At 33.6% G+C, this 20,402-nt stretch overlaps 1 protein-coding gene and 2 pseudogenes across 1 annotated transcript; 1 reads left to right on the forward strand and 2 right to left on the reverse strand.

The window, feature by feature from the left end:
- The first annotated feature begins 9,032 nt into the window (after positions 1 to 9,032).
- On the forward strand, positions 9,033 to 11,016 carry LOC116124610 (annotated as a pseudogene).
- Positions 11,017 to 11,182: 166 nt separating this feature from the next.
- Positions 11,183 to 13,210, reverse strand: LOC116124611 (annotated as a pseudogene).
- Positions 13,211 to 14,300: 1,090 nt separating this feature from the next.
- Positions 14,301 to 16,011, reverse strand: LOC116124655 (GDSL esterase/lipase 4-like). The gene is made up of 5 exons (XM_031410376.1): positions 15,735 to 16,011; positions 15,488 to 15,603; positions 15,191 to 15,412; positions 14,851 to 15,106; positions 14,301 to 14,744 (listed from the first exon to the last, which is right to left on the reverse strand). Exons 1-5 carry the CDS (start codon positions 15,994 to 15,996, stop codon positions 14,515 to 14,517), a joined length of 1,086 nt encoding a protein of 361 aa, XP_031266236.1. The 5' UTR covers positions 15,997 to 16,011; the 3' UTR covers positions 14,301 to 14,514.
- Between the last annotated feature and the right edge of the window lie 4,391 nt (positions 16,012 to 20,402).

Consider the following 20,402-nt stretch of genomic DNA (forward strand, 5'->3'; position numbering starts at 1 on the left):
GAGAAAGGCAACCTTTTCCGTGATATGCAAAGTACACCCCCTTTACACAAGACATAACTCATATATATGGAGTCTCCCGTGAGGCTAAAAGACTGCCCACTCCAAAAAGGATGAGGGGAGGGCTCCAAGCAGAAGAGATCAACAGAAATATTATCGATATCACCAAGACATAGGGTACAACACCAATAAGTGTTAGGCTTTAAAGGATGCCATCGAAGATCTGATCCGAAAGGGCCACCTAAAAGAATTTGTTAAGGAGGCACTAGCTCGTGAAAGTACAGGCGAGCAAAATAACCAGATTTAGTAAGCCTCGGCCAACGCCAACAATGATGTTCTGTTAGGCATGATCTACGGGGGTCTCAACATTGTAGAGAGCTCAAGGCACTCTCGCAAGCAATATACACGAAAGGCCAAGACAAACTCAGTTCCCTGAGTAATGAGTTGTGAACAGAAGTCGCCAAAGTGACCCAGACAGGAGAGTGAGCTGATAGGATTCATCACGAATAAGTGTGGAGAATCTTGTTGCCACAATTATGACACGATCGTGAGCACAACAAGGATTGGCAACACTCGTGTACTCAGGGTAATGGTTGATAACGGTAGTGCAGCGAACATCATTTTCTTGGGAGCTTTCCAAGAAATGAGGTTCATAGAGTGAGGTCTAAGGGCGTGTCCATTGCCGCTCTATGGATTCATCGAGGACAACCTAATCCCTAAGGGAACAATCGACTTGCATGTGACCTTAGGGGTAGAAAGATCAGAACGGTGATGACGAAATTCTTAGTTGTAGACTGCCCGACCACTTACAACAGAGAAAGGGTTAGCAAATTGTTCTAGGATTATTATTGTAAGCTCTCACAGCAAATACAAAAATAGTGGACGTAGGCTCAAGAGTGTAACTCGCTAAACCAGTTTAAAAATCCTTTGTGCTATTTGCTTTACTGATTTCAATTCACAACTTTGCTGGTTACTCGTAATCACTCACACATCAGTTTTGATACCATCAAGATCAATCGAATCTCTCTAGTTGGTGCAAATCTTGTATCAACATACACCATAACAGTTTACTAATTTGACAATGTGGGACAAATTCAACCTCTAACACTTGCAATATGTTTATATTATTAAATCAAATTCACTTTGTGAATAGATATCTCATGTCTTACAATTAAAAAATATGAGAAAATTAGAAATGAGATAGAAAACAAACAGACTATAAATTTGAGTCGAGAATACAATTAGTACAAAGAATAGTTAATCTATGGTATTGATTCATTGAATCAAGTTCTATAACATGATGTATTTCATTGTGAATCCAAACAAAATATGCTTCAAGAGGGAGTGATAATTTTGACATCTCTTTACTTTGATGTTGGAACTCTGTTTCCTTTTTGAAGAATTTCAAATTAAAACGACTTGATTCATGCATTGAATGTCTTCACAGGGGTTGTCCTAAATATGCCTATGAATTTATTGCTTGAATTCAATTGTTGTCATAACCTAACTTTCTTTAATATTATCCTCTAGCTTCGATAAATTAAAATTAAAATAGACTAATCATCAATCCATCTCATTGACATTTGACTTTCACCACCCTTGGGTGGCTAGGTAGGGCGATAGAGACTCTGAGATGTATTACTCAAAAGGTCTTCAGTTCGATTCCCCTCAGTAATAGGGGTGGCCATTGGAAGGTTTACCTAGTCGTTAACTTCTGGGCCCTGGGGGATTAGTCAGGACACCCCCGGTCACCTAAAAAAAAAAAAAAAAAAATTCAACTTTCGTGACAAAATATCATCAATCTTGAATATGGTCCGAAGTAGACAATATGTTTATAAGTACTATTTTTTATCCAATCTAATCCTATCTAATCTAGTTCAGTACCACATTTTTTCCTGCTGAGGGTGACCTGATAAATCAAGATAATCGATTTGAGTATAACGTGTGTCATGTTGATAAACTATTCAACTGAAGAGCTTGAACTATGAAATAAGGATCACAAATTAATATGAAGTTTAACATATACAAACATGAGATCCTTCAAAAGCTCTCATCTAATTGTCCAAGTTTGAATACTTGATGCTTTATTCCCCATATTGCACAAGGCTATCAATAGGCAAGACTCAAGAATAGGCTCTCATGCAGAGACATAGCCAGGATTTTTAGTCAGTGAGGTCAAAATATCAACTATAAACTTAAGCCCCAAATCTTATAACTTAGGCTTTTCAAACAATCTATACTAACCCAATAAAATTCAACTTATAAACCCATAAAAACTCGTCAAATCCAACTCTAAATATCAAGCAATTAACATATATATTAAAATTAAACCAAATCCCCAAATCTCTACAACTTAGGGTTTCATCAATTCTTTAACCCATTTAAAATTAACTCAATAACTAACCAAAATTTGTCAAACCCAACTTAAAACAACAACTTATTAACCCTTACCTCACACATAAACAAGATTAAATCATAACCCACATCAAAATCTATGAATTTAATCTTCAAATTTCAAACCCTATTGACATGTGAATGATTGTACACGCCATATTTAGAAGATTTGGGATATTTGATATTGTCCAAGTATGGTAGCCGAGCTAGAATTATATTGTTGCCTTGCCCTACCCACAGGGATGGGGAATAAATTTGTCCTTGCCAATTGTGGGGAATTCCCGCCCCATACAAGATGGGTCCCCACAAATTGGGCCCTATTGCCATCTTTATATACACATTATAATAGTTTATTGAATTAGCAGCATGGGACAAATACAACTCCTAAAATAGAACATGCAATCTTTTTATCATAAAATGAGAATTATACGTATTATTCAATATTTTATTAAAAAAAGAAAAAGAAAGAAGCTATAGAAAACTACTTGGACATGTAGTTAGACATATATCATTTTTATGGTTTCAACATTTCCATCGATTGATATCATGAAAGGAAACACGACAATTTATGACCCCACCCCACACGTTTTGGAGAAATCATACTAAGAAATAACATTCTCTAATAAAAGGTCAGATCTTAGAAAGATTTAATTAATGAGTAATACTACACTTACAAATTTTTTTTACAAAGATCTCCATACAAAATGATGTGGCAAAAAATGAATGGAAGAGTGAATTTAATAAGTTTGACTTTTTGTTTCACTCTTTCATTCATTTTTTACCATCTCACTTTGTATGGAACTTTTTATGAGATTTATTTGTAAGTATAGTATTACTAGATGGCATGCCCGCGCGTTGCGTGGGTTTATCTATTATATTGTTTTTATTTTATTATCGAATTTTTATATTTTAAGAAATTGTAAACGATTATTGTTTCACAAAAAAAAATGTCAAATATTGATTATAATAGAACATTTTGTTATTGTTCCTTTTTTTTTTTTTAAATCAGGTTTTTATGTTTAAAGATTGTTGAGAATCGTTATATGATTGCCATTTAGGATGTCGTTAATTTGTCCCCGTGTTTGCTACTTATTGGTGTTAATAAAATAGAAATGATTCACATGCATTCAATTAATGTATGCAGTACAGATCTTTCACATTCCTCTTTTAATTTGATAAAATGCAAGTGATGGAAGATTGAAATGGTCAGTTTGTAATTCAGAAGGAATTGAATTAATTGAATTCAATACATAGAAGTTGAAAGTCCTGCAACTTATGAGAGTGGTTTTGACACAAATAAATTAATTAATCGAAGAACGAAATAATACTAGAACATTAGTGATAGGAATATATTCCCTTTTCAAAGCAAAAGAAGAGTTGCAACACTTTTCTTGCAACAATTTGGTACATAATAATATAATTGAAATGATAAGTTTGCCCTTCTTAAAATTAGTAGTTCCTGCATGGAATATACCCATTGCTTTGAGGTCCAACAGTTAATTTTTCACCATTTTAAAAGGCTGCCTAGCACCATGAAATGAGCAAAAATAAAATAAAATAAAACTTGTCATCCTTCATCATCCAACACAAACTCTATTCGCCACAAAACACAAACTATTACTGGCTATAGAGTCCACAACAAAAACATGTATAACCTATCTAAGAATGTAAGTTTGCAACTTTTTGATAATAAAATATGCTTCATTGATAAACACTTTGCAATATAACATTGTTTATAAGACATAGAAAAACAAAATAAATGGACAATATATATATTTTTTAAATGGTTCATACTGTGTCTACGCCAAAAAAGAAGTGTTCATTAAATTATTCCGAATGTCACCCCCATCAATGCTCACTGTGACCATCACTGCCAAAGGTTGACTGCATAATAAAGGAATCAAAACTGAATCAATTTACGTTCAGAAATAAATCAGTAATATTATGAAATTTCATAAACAAACAATGGTTTAAAGTAAGCACCTGTGAGTGGGGCAATGGCTGGCTACACTTGGAATGACCACTTCCAGTTGCTCAACAGGTGGTGTATAGGTTGTTGTTGTAGGTGGAACAACTCTTAGTCAAGCACAGAGAGAAAGATGGGAACTATAGTTCCAAGCTCCATGAATATATCAAAAACTGATAATGAAACAGGCATCATTGATTCTCTAAAGAGCTTGATGCTGGAGCTTAGTTCGTCCTCAAGTCAAGAGGTTAGTCAAATTAGCCAAATATGAATATGAATATCCAAGAATTTGTCAAACATCCACATATGTTTTAATCCAAACTTAAGTTCTACGCAAAAGTTCACTAAAAACTTAAAAATTTCTATTTGAAAAACTCTTTTTGCAAGAAGTTTGAGTTTATACTCAAAGAAAATAATGGGTTACTAAATTTAGTTTGGTTGCATAAAAGCACCAAGAAAAAAAAAAAATTCAACTGCATTTAGACATTAAGAAAACTTAAAGAGTAAGTGCTTTTAAGATTGCACTAAGTTGGCACATAAATCATCAAATTTTTACTCTATAAAAGAAAAGATTACTTTTCGAATATGGTCTCTACTTTCCATCATGTAAGCTGCTGGGATTGAGAACTAATCAAGTTCATTTATGATAAAAAAAAAAAAAAAAAAACAATTAAAAGGATGTTACTCATTTATCCCATCACACACACACATAAACACATACTGTATATGCATTAAATGTGACAAAGGAAGAGAAAGTTGTGCAATTCTTGGAAGCTAATATATTGTACAGTAGCTAAAACATATCATATCCAATTTGATGGAGATCTATGGACAAAACCACCATACCATTATGTTGTGTACCATAATCAATCTATAACTTCACATGGAAAATATATGTAATGTATGAAAGAAATAATACCAGACATTGACGGAGTTAGAATGCCATCACCAATAACCATGTTGGTTCCCAAAAGCACTACCAGTAGCAATAGAAGTTACTCACTCCTCAATTGATCTTACGTTTCATCTAGTTTTCTAGCACAACTCTTGTATTATACAAAGGGCTGCAATCTCACAATAGAAACATCATAAGTTCATGCCTTAGTCTAACATATCATAAGAAAATAATGAGAAGGAAACAAAAAAGAAATGAAACCTGTTAGAATCATTCACAATGGCTTCAAAAACAACCTCATCAACCTACAGGAAATCCCAATTCAATTAAATCACAAAAACAATCAAACACCGCCGTCAAATTTCCAATAAACATTTGAATTCTTCTCACAAACATACCCGCCTAGCAAGGCCAAGGCTAACAAGACCAGGAATCTTGAAATCAAACATCTTGAACCTCATAACATGCCCTGACTCTTCTTCCTCCACAGAAACAACCTCAGATTCAACTCGAGAAACAACTTTCCTCGAAGATGAACACTGAACTCCAAAACTTCTCCTCTGAAACATCACACATGACTTTGACTTCCCACAAACTGCCTACTAATCAGACTTGTTGACAAATTCCCACTTAAACTCCATCTCTCAACACCCTCCAAACCCGTACTGGAACCAATCCCACATATCGCCATATAGCCAATCTGCAAAAAGACAATTTTGGATCATTCTGAGAACAAAAACAACTGTAGACGTTTAGTTCTCATGTCATTTTAAGGAACATATAAAAAAAATCAATATTTAAATCTAAGTCATTGAATTATACAAAGAAATGAATCATTCAACCCATATAGAATAAGTTTAAGTTCAATTGTTGAGAAACTTATTCACTACTTAATTAAAAAACTTTAAAATTTAAATCCAACCCATTAAGTTATACAATGAAATGGAATCTTTAAGAAATGGATTAAAAGGTGTAAAATAGAAATGTAGAATTATGCGTTAACTGTAGAATAAACGGTATTGCTATTAGCTTCTGGTATCATCATTCAGTGGGAACAATAATCAGGGATTCACCTTTCCGTAAATCAAAATTACATGTATGGTTGAGCCTGTTATTTCTAACAAAACATTTATTATATCTTTGTTCATCACTCTGGCAGTGTTGAGTTTGTCCAGCGTGACTTTAAGGTTTTGTAGAATACCTTCCAGTTCAGACGAACCATCTGATGTTGCTGCTTGACCTGCTAAAAATAAAAAAATTGACATGTAAAAGTAGATAGGTCAAAGGAATATAAGAGTAATTAGTTGATGTTATATACTGCATGCTTCTGTTTGTTTGGATTTTGGATTGGCAATAGTTGGTTCTTTGTCTTCCATTTGTTAATGGTATCTGTGTGAAATGAAAGAAATATTTGAAGGTGTATGGATTGTTGAATTCTCTACTCTTATATAGCTTTAGATGTCATTAAGTAATATTATATGATAATTAATGATTACAACAACTGTTCGTGTTATGTTCAATGTAATTGGATTATTGCTAATTAATATGACTTTTGATATTTTTTAGTAAGTATTTGCATGTTATTGGTTATGGTTATTTTGATTTAAATGTTTTATTGTTATTGGATGAGTTTAAAATTTTCAGATTTATATTAAATATTAAATAATAATACGTTTTATAAAAAACATTTAATTGAATGTGAAAGGGTAAAGATATATTAATATTAATAATAATTAATTGAATGTGAAAGGGTATAAAAATATTAATATTAATTAATAATAATAATTAATATGCATGAATGAACGTTGAATATTAATGGATTAATAAAGTGTGTTATTGAATTTCATAAATATGAAAAAATATGTTGTATCTTTATCAAATTAAAAAAAGAATGTGAAAGATCTCAAATTAAAAGAGGAATATGAAAGATTTACATTAAATATATTAATTGAATGCATGTGAATAATCTCTATTATAACAAGTCCAATAAATAGTAAATACGTGAACCAATTAATAATATCCTATATAATAATTATATATCAATCCTACCTGGTGGTGTCAGAAGAAACAAAATGCTTCAGCGTTATATAAATACATAGGTTGTTAATTAATAACTTTAATTGATGTTATGATAGCAACAATTCACGAAGAGAATACAAAGTGTCAATTCGGCAATGACGTAGCTAATGAGGTAATACATAAGACAAATTTGGTGAATTCCAGTGGTAACCTAAACAAGTGTCAACCATTTCTTAATTGTTTGATTTGTTGAATACCAGTGGTAACAAATCAGTTGCTTGAGATTTGGTCAGTCATATCTTTAGTCAACGTTGCTTCCAGAGATTTGACCAGCTGTGAAAATGTCTTTTATCTCTTTTGGGTCAATTTTTTCCCTCTTACTCGCTCATACAAAAACTGCTTGACAACCTCTCCTCTCCATTGTCTTCTTCTCAGCTTCCAACTCTCTTTCACTGTAAGCTCTTTTTTTTTTTTTTTTTGTCTTCTTTTATTTACTTGTTTTTTAATGCGAATTGTCAAATATAGTTTAATGGATTTTTATTTGAAAATTTAGGAGACTGCGAACGGCCAAATATAGTGTAGTGGATTTTTATTTAAAAAATTTAGGGGACGCTGACAAAGTGTTTGACAGTTTAGCTCGGTATCTGCATCTCTCTAAAAAATTCCAATGCCTCAATACCTTTCTCATTTTGTGAGAAACCAACAATCATTGATGTCCAAGACACAACATTTAATTCCATTCCTTGGCTCTAGAATTGCCTAAAGACCTCCATTGCATTGTCAACAAGACCATTCCTACAGAGACCTGTAACAAAAGCATTGTAATCACTTACATCCATATTTTCCATTTCATGAAACATTTTGGACATCTTCCATGTACACCCACACTTTCCGTACATATTAATAAGTGAACTATTAGCGCACTTGTTCTCCAATAAACCCTCCTTAATCACAAAACCATGAATCTGAATTCCAAGTTTGGGATCCTCCAAGTTGCCCACAACGGAAAGAACACTAGAAACATTGTGCTTCTCTGGCGTAAATCCTTCAAAATGTATCCTTTGAAACAAAAAGAAGAGCCTCTTCAAATGTCCACTCTGATTAAACCCTGCAATCATACCATTCCAAGACAACACATTGGGTTCCACTCTTAAACGACCCATCTCATTAAAGAGGTTTTTGGCTACATCCACGCACCCTTGTTGCGCATAAGCCGCAAGCAGTGCACTAAAAGTTTTCACATCAGTTTGTGATGTAGGAAAAATAGTGTTAAATTAGGAGTTTAGTTTATTTAGAAAGTTTTAATTTAGTTAAATTTTACTTTCTTATTTTATAATTAGTCAACCGTTGGGATCTCTTATTTTAATTAGTTTTTGTGTTTAAGTAAGATTTTATTTCCCTGTTTAATTAGAGTTAGGGTTGATTGTAACCACCCTACATAAACATATTATTTGTTTTTTCTGAAGATATAGAATATTTAATGAATTATTCGGAGTTATATCAAATTTTAAGACGTAAGTTCCCGTAATTGAGACTTATTACTAGTTCTAAAGGTGTAGCCCAATGCTAACCTTATTTTATCACGCTAACTCGCTGCGTCAGTTTGGGCTAAACTATCAAACACTCTGTGAGCGTCCCCTAAATTTTCAAATAAAAATCCACTAAACTATATTTGGCAGTTCGCATTAAAAAACTAGTAAATAAACTAAAAGCAAAAAAAGAACTTACAGTGAAAGAGAGTTGGAAGCTGAGAAGAAGACTATGGGGAGGAGAGGTTGTCAAGCAGTTTTTGTACGAGAGCGAGTAAGAGGGAAAAAATTGACCCAAAAGAGATAAAAGACATTTTCACAGCTGGTCAAATCTCTGGAAGCAACATTGACTAAAGATATGACTGACCAAAAGAGATAACACATTAATAATGTTAGCCAGTCAATTGTTTAAATTACTTCAAGTATATGCAACTGTGAGAAAATTTTGATCACACTCTGTACTTCACTGATTTGTTGCAGCCCAGTCTGCCAATTTGCCTATACTCCCACCACACATGCAACCGGGGGCTCATCAATTCACTGATGGGACTAACTTTGCTTCTGCTGGAGCCGGTGTTCTCGATGCAGCTCATCCTGGAACGGTATAAGCCCTTGTTTTTCCATGGTGGAAAGTTAGGCTTAAGCGGGAATTAGTAGTTTGATTGTTGTTCTTTTGTTTTGCAGATACATCTGAAGTTGCAGCTTAGCTACTTTAAGGATGTGGAGAAGTCACTGAAACAGAAACTAGGTGATAAAGAGGCCAAGAAGGTGTCGAGGAATGCTGTTTATCTGTTTAGCATTGGAGGGAATGATTACTTCAGCTTTTCCTCTATGAACCGCAAAGCTTCTCAGTCCTCCAAGGGTCAATATGTTAAATCAGTTAATGGCAACTTAACATCTGTGCTCACAGTAAGTAACATTTGTCACAGTTCTAAACTTATTTTGTTAATTCAACTGCACGAGATATATCACATGGGAGGAAGGAAAATCGCATTCCAAAATGCAGGGAAATTGGGTTGCCTACCAATGATAAAATCAGTTGATCCAACACTTGGAAGTGCTTGTTCAGAAGCACCCTCATCACTTGCAAGACTACACAACAGATATCTGGCTGTTATTCTTAAGAAGCTGCAACCCAGTTGCCAGGATTCAAATATTCCATCTTTGATTACTACAATGCAATTGGTGATAGATTTGCTTACCCTTCAAAATATTGTAAGTTATTATGACCTCAACTTTCATCAGCCATGTAATTAATTTTTACTTCCTCTTATATTCCTTAATCATGATCTGTGTTGTAATTTGTTGGCTATGATTTATGTTGTGAAGGATTCAAAGAGCGGAAGGCCGGCTGCTGTGGCAGTGGGACTTACAGAGGAATGAATTGTGGGAAAACAATAAATGGGACACAATCTTTTGAGGTGTGCAGTGATCCTAAAGAATATGTGTGGTTTGTGGTGGACATACTACAGAAAATGCTAATACCCAGCTATCTCAGCTGCTTTGGAATGGAGCACCACCAGTCACAGGGCCTTACAATATGAAACAGTTATCAGTCTTTGATCACTGTATTATCTTATACATGTATTCAGATTAGAGCAGCTGCTTATTTTATTCTTAGAGCACTGCAGCACATTCCATTGATGTTATGTAGTTATGTAGTATGCATTCTCATTGTTTTAATAAAATTATTACATTTTATTGTTATATGTGGAGTTTTATTTAGTAGATTTGGCAGTTTATTTGCAAGAATTAATTGTTCTTGGAGACAACTTTATCAGAAATCTGTACTACTTAGATGCAAATTTTGAGTTAAAACTAGAGAAAACGACTTGTATAAAGATGAGAAGTGTTTGGAGTTTAAACTATGGAAGCTTAGAAGAAGAGTAATTGGGTAGCTAGCACAGTGGAATCCAGACTGTTTATCGGGGAATGACGCAGGAACTGAGGTAATACAAGAGAAAAATAAGATTTATTCCAGGGAAAGCTACTGAAGATTATAGTGGGAAAATAAACATGTCAACAGGAGTTTGTTTAATCTGAGACTGAGACTTTTACATAATTTGTTAAATGAAGATGTGCTTATTCATGTTACAACTTCAACAACAATTAATAGCTCCACAGTCCACCCCACGCGTATTGATGAGATTGGAAGAAACGTTTCACAGCATTGTCAGGATGTTCACATTTATTCATGTGCCTTTGAAGTTTCATAGGTTGACTTCAGACTTGGTGAAAACGACTTTGATAAAGACGAGTCATGTTAGTAATATGCTAGCATAATAGATGGCAAAGTTTTGTCAGGGAAATTTGATTGATTCCAGAGCAAGTTACTGAAGAATTTTATTGAAACTAATCAGACTGCATAATCTGAATAGGCATACAAGATAGTCTAATAATCAAAGATTAAAAAGTTGTTTCATATTGTGAGGCCCTGTGACTGGTGGTGCTCCATTCCAAAGCAGCTTAGCTAGTTGAGTGTTAGCTCTTTCTGTAGTATCCCCACCATCAAACCAAACATATTCTCCAGGATTACTGCATAACTCAAAGGATTGAGTTCCATTTATTGCGTTCCCACAATTCATTCCTCTGTAAGGTCCACTGCCACAGCATGCAGCCTTCCCCTCTTTGAATCCTTCACAACATAAAACCCCGAAAACAAATTACAACACAGATTATGTAAAAATTAATTGCATGTTTAATGAAAGTTGAGGCCATAACTTACCATATTTTGAAGGGTTAGCAAGCAACTCTGTCACCAAGTGCATTGTAGTAATCAAATATTGCATATTTGAATCCTGGGAACTGGGTTGATGGCTTCTTAAGGACAATAGCTAGATATCTGTTGTGTAGTCTTGCTAGTGATGAGGGTTCCTCAGAGCAAGCACTTCCAAGCTTAGGATCAAAAGCTTTCATTCCTGGTAGGCAACCCAATGGCCCTGCATTTTGAAATGCAATTTTCCTCCCTCCTATATTATATATCTCCTGCAGCAAATTTACAACATGAACTCTTAGTTATCATCTTAATATTACAAAATTAAGTTTAAAACTCTGACAAATGACTTACTTTGAGCACAGATGTTAAGTTTCCAATGACTATTTTAACATATTGACCCTTGGAGGACTGAGAAGCTCTGGGGCTTGTCTGAGAAAAGCTGAAGTAATCATTGCCTCCAATGCTAAACAAATAAACCGCATTCCTCAACACCCTATTGGCTTCTGCTTCACCTAGTTTCTGCTTCAGTGATTTCGCCACATCCTTAAAATAGCTTAGCTGCAACCTCAGACGTATCTGCAAAAAAGAGACACAAATAGGTTAAATTTTCTGTTCAGATTATATATATTCCTTAATTTTATACAAAATACAGAAAACAAAGATGCATACAGTTCCAGGATGAGTTTCATCAAGAACTCCAGCTCCAGCAGAAGCAAAGTTTGCCCCATCAGTGAATTGATGAGCACCCGGTTGCAGGTATGGTGCAAGTATAGGCAAATTGGCAAACTGGGCTACAACAATTTAATGAAGTATATGTTATACAACGGAAACATAAACTCTAACGCTAGCTATTGAATATAATAATAACAAGTAGTAAAACATAAATAAATTGCCAAAATTAAATGTAAAATTAAAGAATACCAGGAATTAACGAGGTTCAGTATTAAAACCTACATCCTTGGGCGCTACAAAAGAAAAATCCACTATCTCCAAATAATATTACAAACTCTTGGGCAATACAACAAATACCCAAAACAAAGGGGAGATACAAAAAACTTATAAACTAAAGGGTTCTTAAAGAAAGAACCCTAAACAAAAGAAGTATAACGGAATTACAACTTGGGATGCCTAATAACAATAATTTGGGTCTTTATATATAGGCCTCAAAAGTTTCCTACTTTTCATTACTTTTTAATGTGGGACAAACTAACTTTTTTTAGCTTATTACAAATAAGTCCTTAAACCTGTCTCTATTATCATTTCTACCCCATGTGACTTTGCTAAAAGCCATTTTTCAACAGTATAAACTATAAAAATTCACTCAAATTAATTCATTGATACATCAAGTAATTGAAGCAATTGACTAGCTAACATTATTAATGTTTTGTACCAATCAAATCAGGCACTGTGCGGCCATCAGAAAGTCTTCTAGTGGGGCGTTTGAAGTAGGTTTCTCCATAAGGAAAGGTTGTTGCAATTCCTAATTTTCTGCTGTCATTTTGATACTGGTTGTTGCCAGGATCAAACAAGGAGTCTCCAAACACAAACAAGGCTTTACGTGTTGCAGCTCCAGGATTTGACTGAGCATGGCAACTAATTGGATTAAGAAGAATACTTACAAGTAAGAGTATCCCTCAACAAAAGAATCTCAGACTTGCCATTGAATCCTGTTGTAGTTTGCAAATAAGAACCATTAATCAATATTTGGTGGTGGTGGTCACATGGCAATTGCTTTTAAAATGGTGAGTGGAGAGTGTGAATATAAGAAGCAAAGTTTGACTTATGGATACTGAATGTGGGCTTGGGGGCCATGCCACTTTAACCGGTAGTGGGCACTGTTTGATGTGTTAAGCTTTTTGTTTCTTACAAACAAGTAGAATTTGGGTTATTTTGTAAATTATTTGAAGAATCATCTTTATGGTATGGTTCAAAGGCCACTTAAAACTTTTAAATAACTGATTTCTCCTCTATTTGTGTTTGGCTAATGAGAAATATATATTTGTCCTCATCTTCAATATTAAGATGGGAATAGGTCCTCATTGTTGGAGTTGTCGATCACTTCAACAATAAGGGGTAACGCCTTTGGGCCTGTAGACAGTTTGGGCTTTTTTTATGAAGAGCCGTTGAACGATTTTTCTAAGTTATTATTTCATTATTGGGTTTGGGTTTAGGAATATGAATCCTTGTAATATTATGTTTTAGTCTTTTAAACTCAGTATATAAATATTCTTTTTTCTTAGTATGAGTGTGATAGCAAATTGTAGGGCAAATAACATTTATTGTAAAGGAAAAAGGTGAGGCAGTATTACGTAGCCTGTTAATTGGGTGAACCAAGGTAAATCGCGTGTATTTCTTCTTTCTCTTTACTATTTGTGGTTTGTGTGTGTTTACTGTTTTTTTGGTTTCGTATTAATCTAGATTGTTTCATTCATGAGCCATTCAAGTAAATTATTTAAGAAAAATAATTAATGTTTGATCGACACCACAAGTTTTGGATAAGATATTGTCTACTTTTGACACACAATATTTTCGTACTTCTGTCTTTATATACTCATCCAAGAATTAATTTGTGTCAAGTTAACTTAACAACGTGAGTATGTTAAATATTTTCTGTGGTCTATGAGATACGAACATTAAACGTACTATCGTTCATCGTCATCAATGTAATTGCTGACTTATCATATTGATCGTTAATATATTATAATAATACTAGATGTACAAACAAATCTTACAAAGATTTGTATACAAACTGACATGACAAAATAAATGGAAATGAAAATTTGAAATGATGCTCAGAGATTTTTTTGAAGTTACTGAAATGAAAACTAGAAATTAACAACAATCTCAAGATCAGATATCCCGAGAGAACTTTCTCACACAAGTCCTAGACCTATGGCTATGGACTAGAAATCCCAATCACCTTATTTTTCTGGGAACATGACATATTACATGTATGCATCCCCTTTATTTAATTAGAGCTCTCCGAGCCTCCATATATTTAGAGATTAAACAACATCTCGACATTGTAACAAGGTCCTGTGACATGTTTTGGTCCTTTCCACATCAGCTGTGCTAGTTGAAAGTTGGCTCTATCAGTATGATGACCCCCATCAAAATACACATACTCATTCACATCTTCGCACAAATTGAAAGGTTCCTGAGTACTACTGCAATTTTCTCCATTCAGTGCTCCACTGCCACAGCATCCAACATTTCCTACCTTGAAGCCTGAAGGAAGATCAACAAAAAACCATAATCAATTTAATAATAATCTTGCCAATTAATTAAAGACGTACGATAAAAAAAAATGATTGATTGATGCATTGATAATTACCATGTTCTGTGGGATGAAGAGTTCTGTCACGAAGAGCATTGTAGTAATCAAATAATGCATATTTGAAACCAGGGTGTTTAAGCTCAAATTGCTCCAGGACAGTAGCTAGGAAACTGTTGTGCAATGTTGCCTGGCTCATGAATCTATCTACACAATCAACCTCTACATTATTGGTTCTTTGTCTGACATTTGGCATGCAACCCAAAGGTCCAACATTCTGGAACCCAATTTTCCTTACTCCTAGAGCATAAAATTCCTACAAAAATTGCAAAAATATATATAATTATATGTACATTAAGTTAATATATATATATTATTGAAGGGTTAGGATATATCTTACTTCGAGTGCAGCTGTATAATTACCCATCACCTGCCCTACAAGTTCAACCTGCTCGGAAAGAGTAGGATCTCTGTTCATGTTAAACCTCATGTAGTCGTTGCCTCCTATGCTGAACAAGAACACCGATCTGTGCAAAAGACTTTTGGCTTCCTCGTGGCCTAATATCTGTTCCAATTGTTTTACGACGGTCTTGAAATATTGTAATTGTACTCCAAGGTTAATCTGAAACATGTACAAAAGCATTTAAATATATATACATTACATGAAACACATTGAGGAAGAAGAAGAAGAGATTACCGCCGTCTCACTCTCGCCAAGAACACCTGCCCCGGCTGAAGCAAAGTTGATTCCATCAATAAATACACCTCCTTCCTCCAGGTATGGTACTGGTAGTCTCAATTTTGCATTAGTGGCTGCAGCCAGTAACCAAGTTCATATTTTAGAATATTATTATTACATTAATGTCTTCCCAAAGTAATTCTGATAACAGTAATTATTTATTCTGCATCCGTTTCTAACCAGCTAGCTAGCCTTATGTACATACCAATGAAGTCAGGGAGTAGACGGCCATCAGAGATTCTTCCAGTGGGCTTGTCAAAGAAGGTGATCCCGTAGGGCCAAAGAGTCCCCGTAGGAAACCTACCTTCATTTGCGGGAAGATACGGATTGTTGCCTGTGTCAAAGAGTGAATCTCCAAAGACAAACAAGAGCTTATGAGTTTTAATATCAGAAGATTCCGTCACGCTAGAAAGGGTTACATAAAATGTAACAATTACGTAGAGAACAAACTTGCTTCGACTTGCCATCACTAAATACACAACTCCACAATTACACACTTGTAGCTGTTTTCTTTGCTTTGAGCCTTCCCTCTTGCTCATATTTATAGTGGTATTGCTGTTAGATCTTTTTTCTTAAAAAAAGAAAAAAAAAATCTCTGCACCATTATCACGTGGTTTAATTTCTACATTTGGTTGCTAGCTAGGGTTTTATGGTGCCAGAAAGGATTACACATGTAAATAGTCAAGTAAGACACCATTTTTATTTTCTCAAGATGTCTCTATTTTATGAATTTGATTTATAAGTTTCATATAAATTGCAAAAAGAGTTCCCATTTTCATGTGCTTTTCCGATTATATATACGTTATCCTCTATATATACATACCATTGGTAGATGAACAACAAAATTAAATTCATTTAAATAAGTACAACCAAAACGAGATCACATGTATCTACAATGAATAATAAGATTTTTTTTTTCTCTGAATTGACATTTGCTTGATGGTGGACCACTGGTTCGTCTTTTGCATAAACTTCCAAGAATTAGAGTTAATATTGTCTCTGGATTATATGTATTTTGATTGGTGGTCCTGTATACATGTACAAATTTATCAATTCAATTTAAATTTTTGTTATAACTTAGCAAACTTTGTTATTTATTATTTTTTTTTTTATAATTGGAGTGTCCAAGTTAGCTTAAGTGTACTTTAACTAATCCTAAGGTTTCATTGAACACTATACAAGCCAAATGGACTAGGTAAGTCATAAATGTGGTAGGTGACTACTGTGTATATATACCGTTGGTAGATGAATAGCATGTTCAGATATTATGACTTGTTTTCCTATTTGTTCTAAAAATAGTGTATGTCTTTAAGAAAATTATTTAATAAAGAATACGATTATAAATAGGAATAGAATTATAAGTCATAGTAGAAATTAAAATATTAATCCTATTAGAAATAAAATGTCTCCTATACTACTAATAAATATAGGGGTGAGAATCAATTCAAGATTAGAAAACCAATTCAGAGAGTACAAATATTGGATGTAAGAGTTGTTAAACATGTAAAGTGTCTTAGAAACTAGGATTGTAAGATTGTTTCCGCTCTAAACACTAAGTTGAGCTCTGTTAATTATGTATTGGCTATAGTGGATTTCTCTTATTCGTGGATGTAGACGGGTTATATCAAACCACGTAAATATCGTGTCTTTTTGTATGATGTGACTTTATTCTTGCTTTATTAATCTCAAATGTATATTTCTCATTGCAAATCTCGTAGCACAAAAAAAATAAATTCATTTAAATAATTACTAAAACGAGATCATATGTATCTACTATATATGAATAATAAGAAAAAATCTTTGAATTCTCATTTGCTTGATTGTGGACCACTGGTTCATCTTTTGCATAAACATCCAAGAATCTCCTTGCGGTGGTCCTATATATAAGAACAAATTTATCAGTTGAATTTGAATTTTCTGTTGTAACCTAGCTAACTTTATTCCATTATCACATTTCTTCATAAATTATAATTACAAAAATACATTTGTAGAGAATTTTGGCTCGTTTTTCATACGATCATTGAATGAAGCAGTATAAGGTGATCTTAGATACGTATGGGTTTTAGAAACCACACAAAAATATGCTTCACAAGGAAGAGGTGAATCGACATATTTAATATAGGACCACTGCTTCGTTTTCACAGATTCAGACAATTAATCACAATTAATGTTTTTGGACTATATAGGTATTATTATTCATTAATAACACTCATTTTCCATGTGGTGGTACTATAACATGTTACAACCTAACTTTTTTTTTTTTTTTTTTTTTTTTTGGTAACTAGAATGTCTGGGCCAGTTTACGTGCACTTCAACTAATCTTCCGAATCCATCAAACATACTACAAGCCCAAAGAACTAAGTAAGCTACAATGTTATTGTGGTAGTGGCCCCAAGGTTTGAACCAAAAAACTCAAGGAAAGGAGAAAACCTTGACTGTCAAGCCAGCCTCTTAGGGTTTTAATAACTTAACTTTCTTCACCACTATAGATTGAAATTTTTATATTAAAAACAAAGAAATAATAATCATCAATACGTCTTTAGAGAATTTTAACTCGTTTTCTTGGTTAGTTTCCTTTTGAGTCGAAATGCATCTTTTTGTAAAGAACAAATAAAATTGATTTTGCATTAGCTTACCTGAATGGAGAAGAAAGGTTCGGCTTTCAAGTCAAACAGCAGCAAAACAAAAGCTAGTTTATGAGAGGAGGGAGTCCAACTGCATATATATATACACCATAACAGTCTACTAATTTGACGATATGGGACAAATTCAACTTCTAACGCTTGCAATATATTTATATTATTAAATCAAATTATAATTGTTGGAAACTATATAGAATAACATATACCCTAACATAATCCCAAGATCATAGTCACCATTGCAATCACATTTGTATATAAATGAACTACAACGAATTTACACAGCATAAATACCTCCTTTCCTTATCTCTGAAGCAACAAAGTAATCTGGAAGAAAACCACGAAGAATGTTTCTGTTTTCCAAATTCTAGAGAGAGAGAGCGTATTTTCCTTTTGAATATTTGAGAGTGACAGTGTGTAACCTTTTCTAAAAGGAAAAGTCTTCCTTTTATATGGGAACGGTTCGTGAGAAACTACCAAAGGCAGTTACCACTTCTCACACCCCTTCATCATGGGTGTATTTATCCAATAATAATAATCATCAATACGTCTTTAGAGAATTTTAACTCGTTTTCTTGGTTAGTTTCCTTTTGAGTCGAAATGCATCTTTTTGTAAAGAACAAATAAAATTGATTTTGCATTAGCTTACGTGAATAGAGAAGAAAGGTCCGGCTTTCAAGTCAAACAGCGGCAAAACAAAAGCTAGTTTATGAGAGGAGGGAGTCCAACTGCATATGTATATACACCATAACAGTCTACTAATTTGACGATGTGGGACAAATTCAACTTCTAACGCTTGCAATGTATTTATATTATTAAATCAAATTCACTTTGTGAATAGATATCTCATGTCTTACAATGAAAAAATACAAGAAAATTTGAAATGAGATAGAAAATGAACAGACTATAAATTTGAGTCGAGAATACAATTAGTACAAAGAATAGTTAATCTATGGTACTGATTCATTGAATCAAGTTCTATAACAAGATGTATTTCATTGTTAATCCAAACAAAATATGCTTCAAGAGGGAGTGATAATTTTGACATCTCTTTACTTTGATGTTGGAACTCTGTTTCCTTTTTTAAGAATTTCAAATTAAAAAGACTTGATTCATGCATTGAATGTCTTCACAAGGGTTGTCCTACATATGTCTACGAATTTATTGCTTGAATTTAACTGTTGTCATAACCTAACTTTCTTTAACATTATCCTCTATCTTTGATAAATTAAAATTAAAATAGACTAATCATCAATCCATCCATTAACATCTGACTTTCACCACCCGTGGCCAGCTGGGTGAGGTGATAGGGACTCTGAAGTGTATTACTCAAGAGGTATTGAGTTCAATTTCTTTCGGTAATAGGGGTGGTCATTGGAAGGTTTACCTAGTTGTTAACTTCTAGGCCTCGGGGGATTAGTTGAGGTATATGCAAAATAGTCTAGACACTTTCGGTCACCCAAAAAAAAAAAAAAAAAAAAAAAAAAAAAAAAATCAACTTTCATGACAAAATATCATCAATCTTTAATATGGTCCGAAGTAGACAATATATATAAGTACTATTGTTTATCCAGTTATATCCAATCTAATCTAATTTAGTACCACTTTTTTTCCTGCTGAGGGTGACCTAATAAATTAAGATAATCGATTTGAGTATAATGTGTGTCATTTTGATAAACTGTTCAACTTAAGAGCTTGAACTATGAAATAAGGATCACACATTAATATGAAGTTTAACATATACAAACAGGAGATCCTCCAAAACCTCTCATCTAATTGTCTAAGTTTGAATACTTGATACTTTATTCCCCATATTGCGCAAGGCTATCAATAGGCAAGACTCAACAACAAGCTCTCATGCAGGGACGTAGCCAGAATTTTTAGTCAGTGGGGTCAAAATATTAACTATAAACCGAAGTCCCAAATCTTATAACTTAGACTTATCAAACAATTTATGCTAACCCAATAAAATTCAACTTATAAACCCATAAAAACTCATCAAATCCAACTCTAAGTATCAAACAGTTAACATATATATCAAAATTGAACCAAATCCCCAAATCTCTACAACTTAGGGTTTCATCAATTCTTTAAACCCATTCAAAATTAACTCAATAACTAACCAAAATTTGTCAAACCCAACTTAAAAAAACAAATAATTAACCCATACCTCACACATAAACAAGATTAAATCAAAACTCACATCAAAATCTAGGAATTTAATCTTCCGATTT

Source organism: Pistacia vera, unplaced genomic scaffold, assembly GCF_008641045.1.
Source record: "Pistacia vera cultivar Batoury unplaced genomic scaffold, PisVer_v2 Contig154, whole genome shotgun sequence".
Lineage (NCBI taxonomy): Eukaryota > Viridiplantae > Streptophyta > Magnoliopsida > Sapindales > Anacardiaceae > Pistacia > Pistacia vera.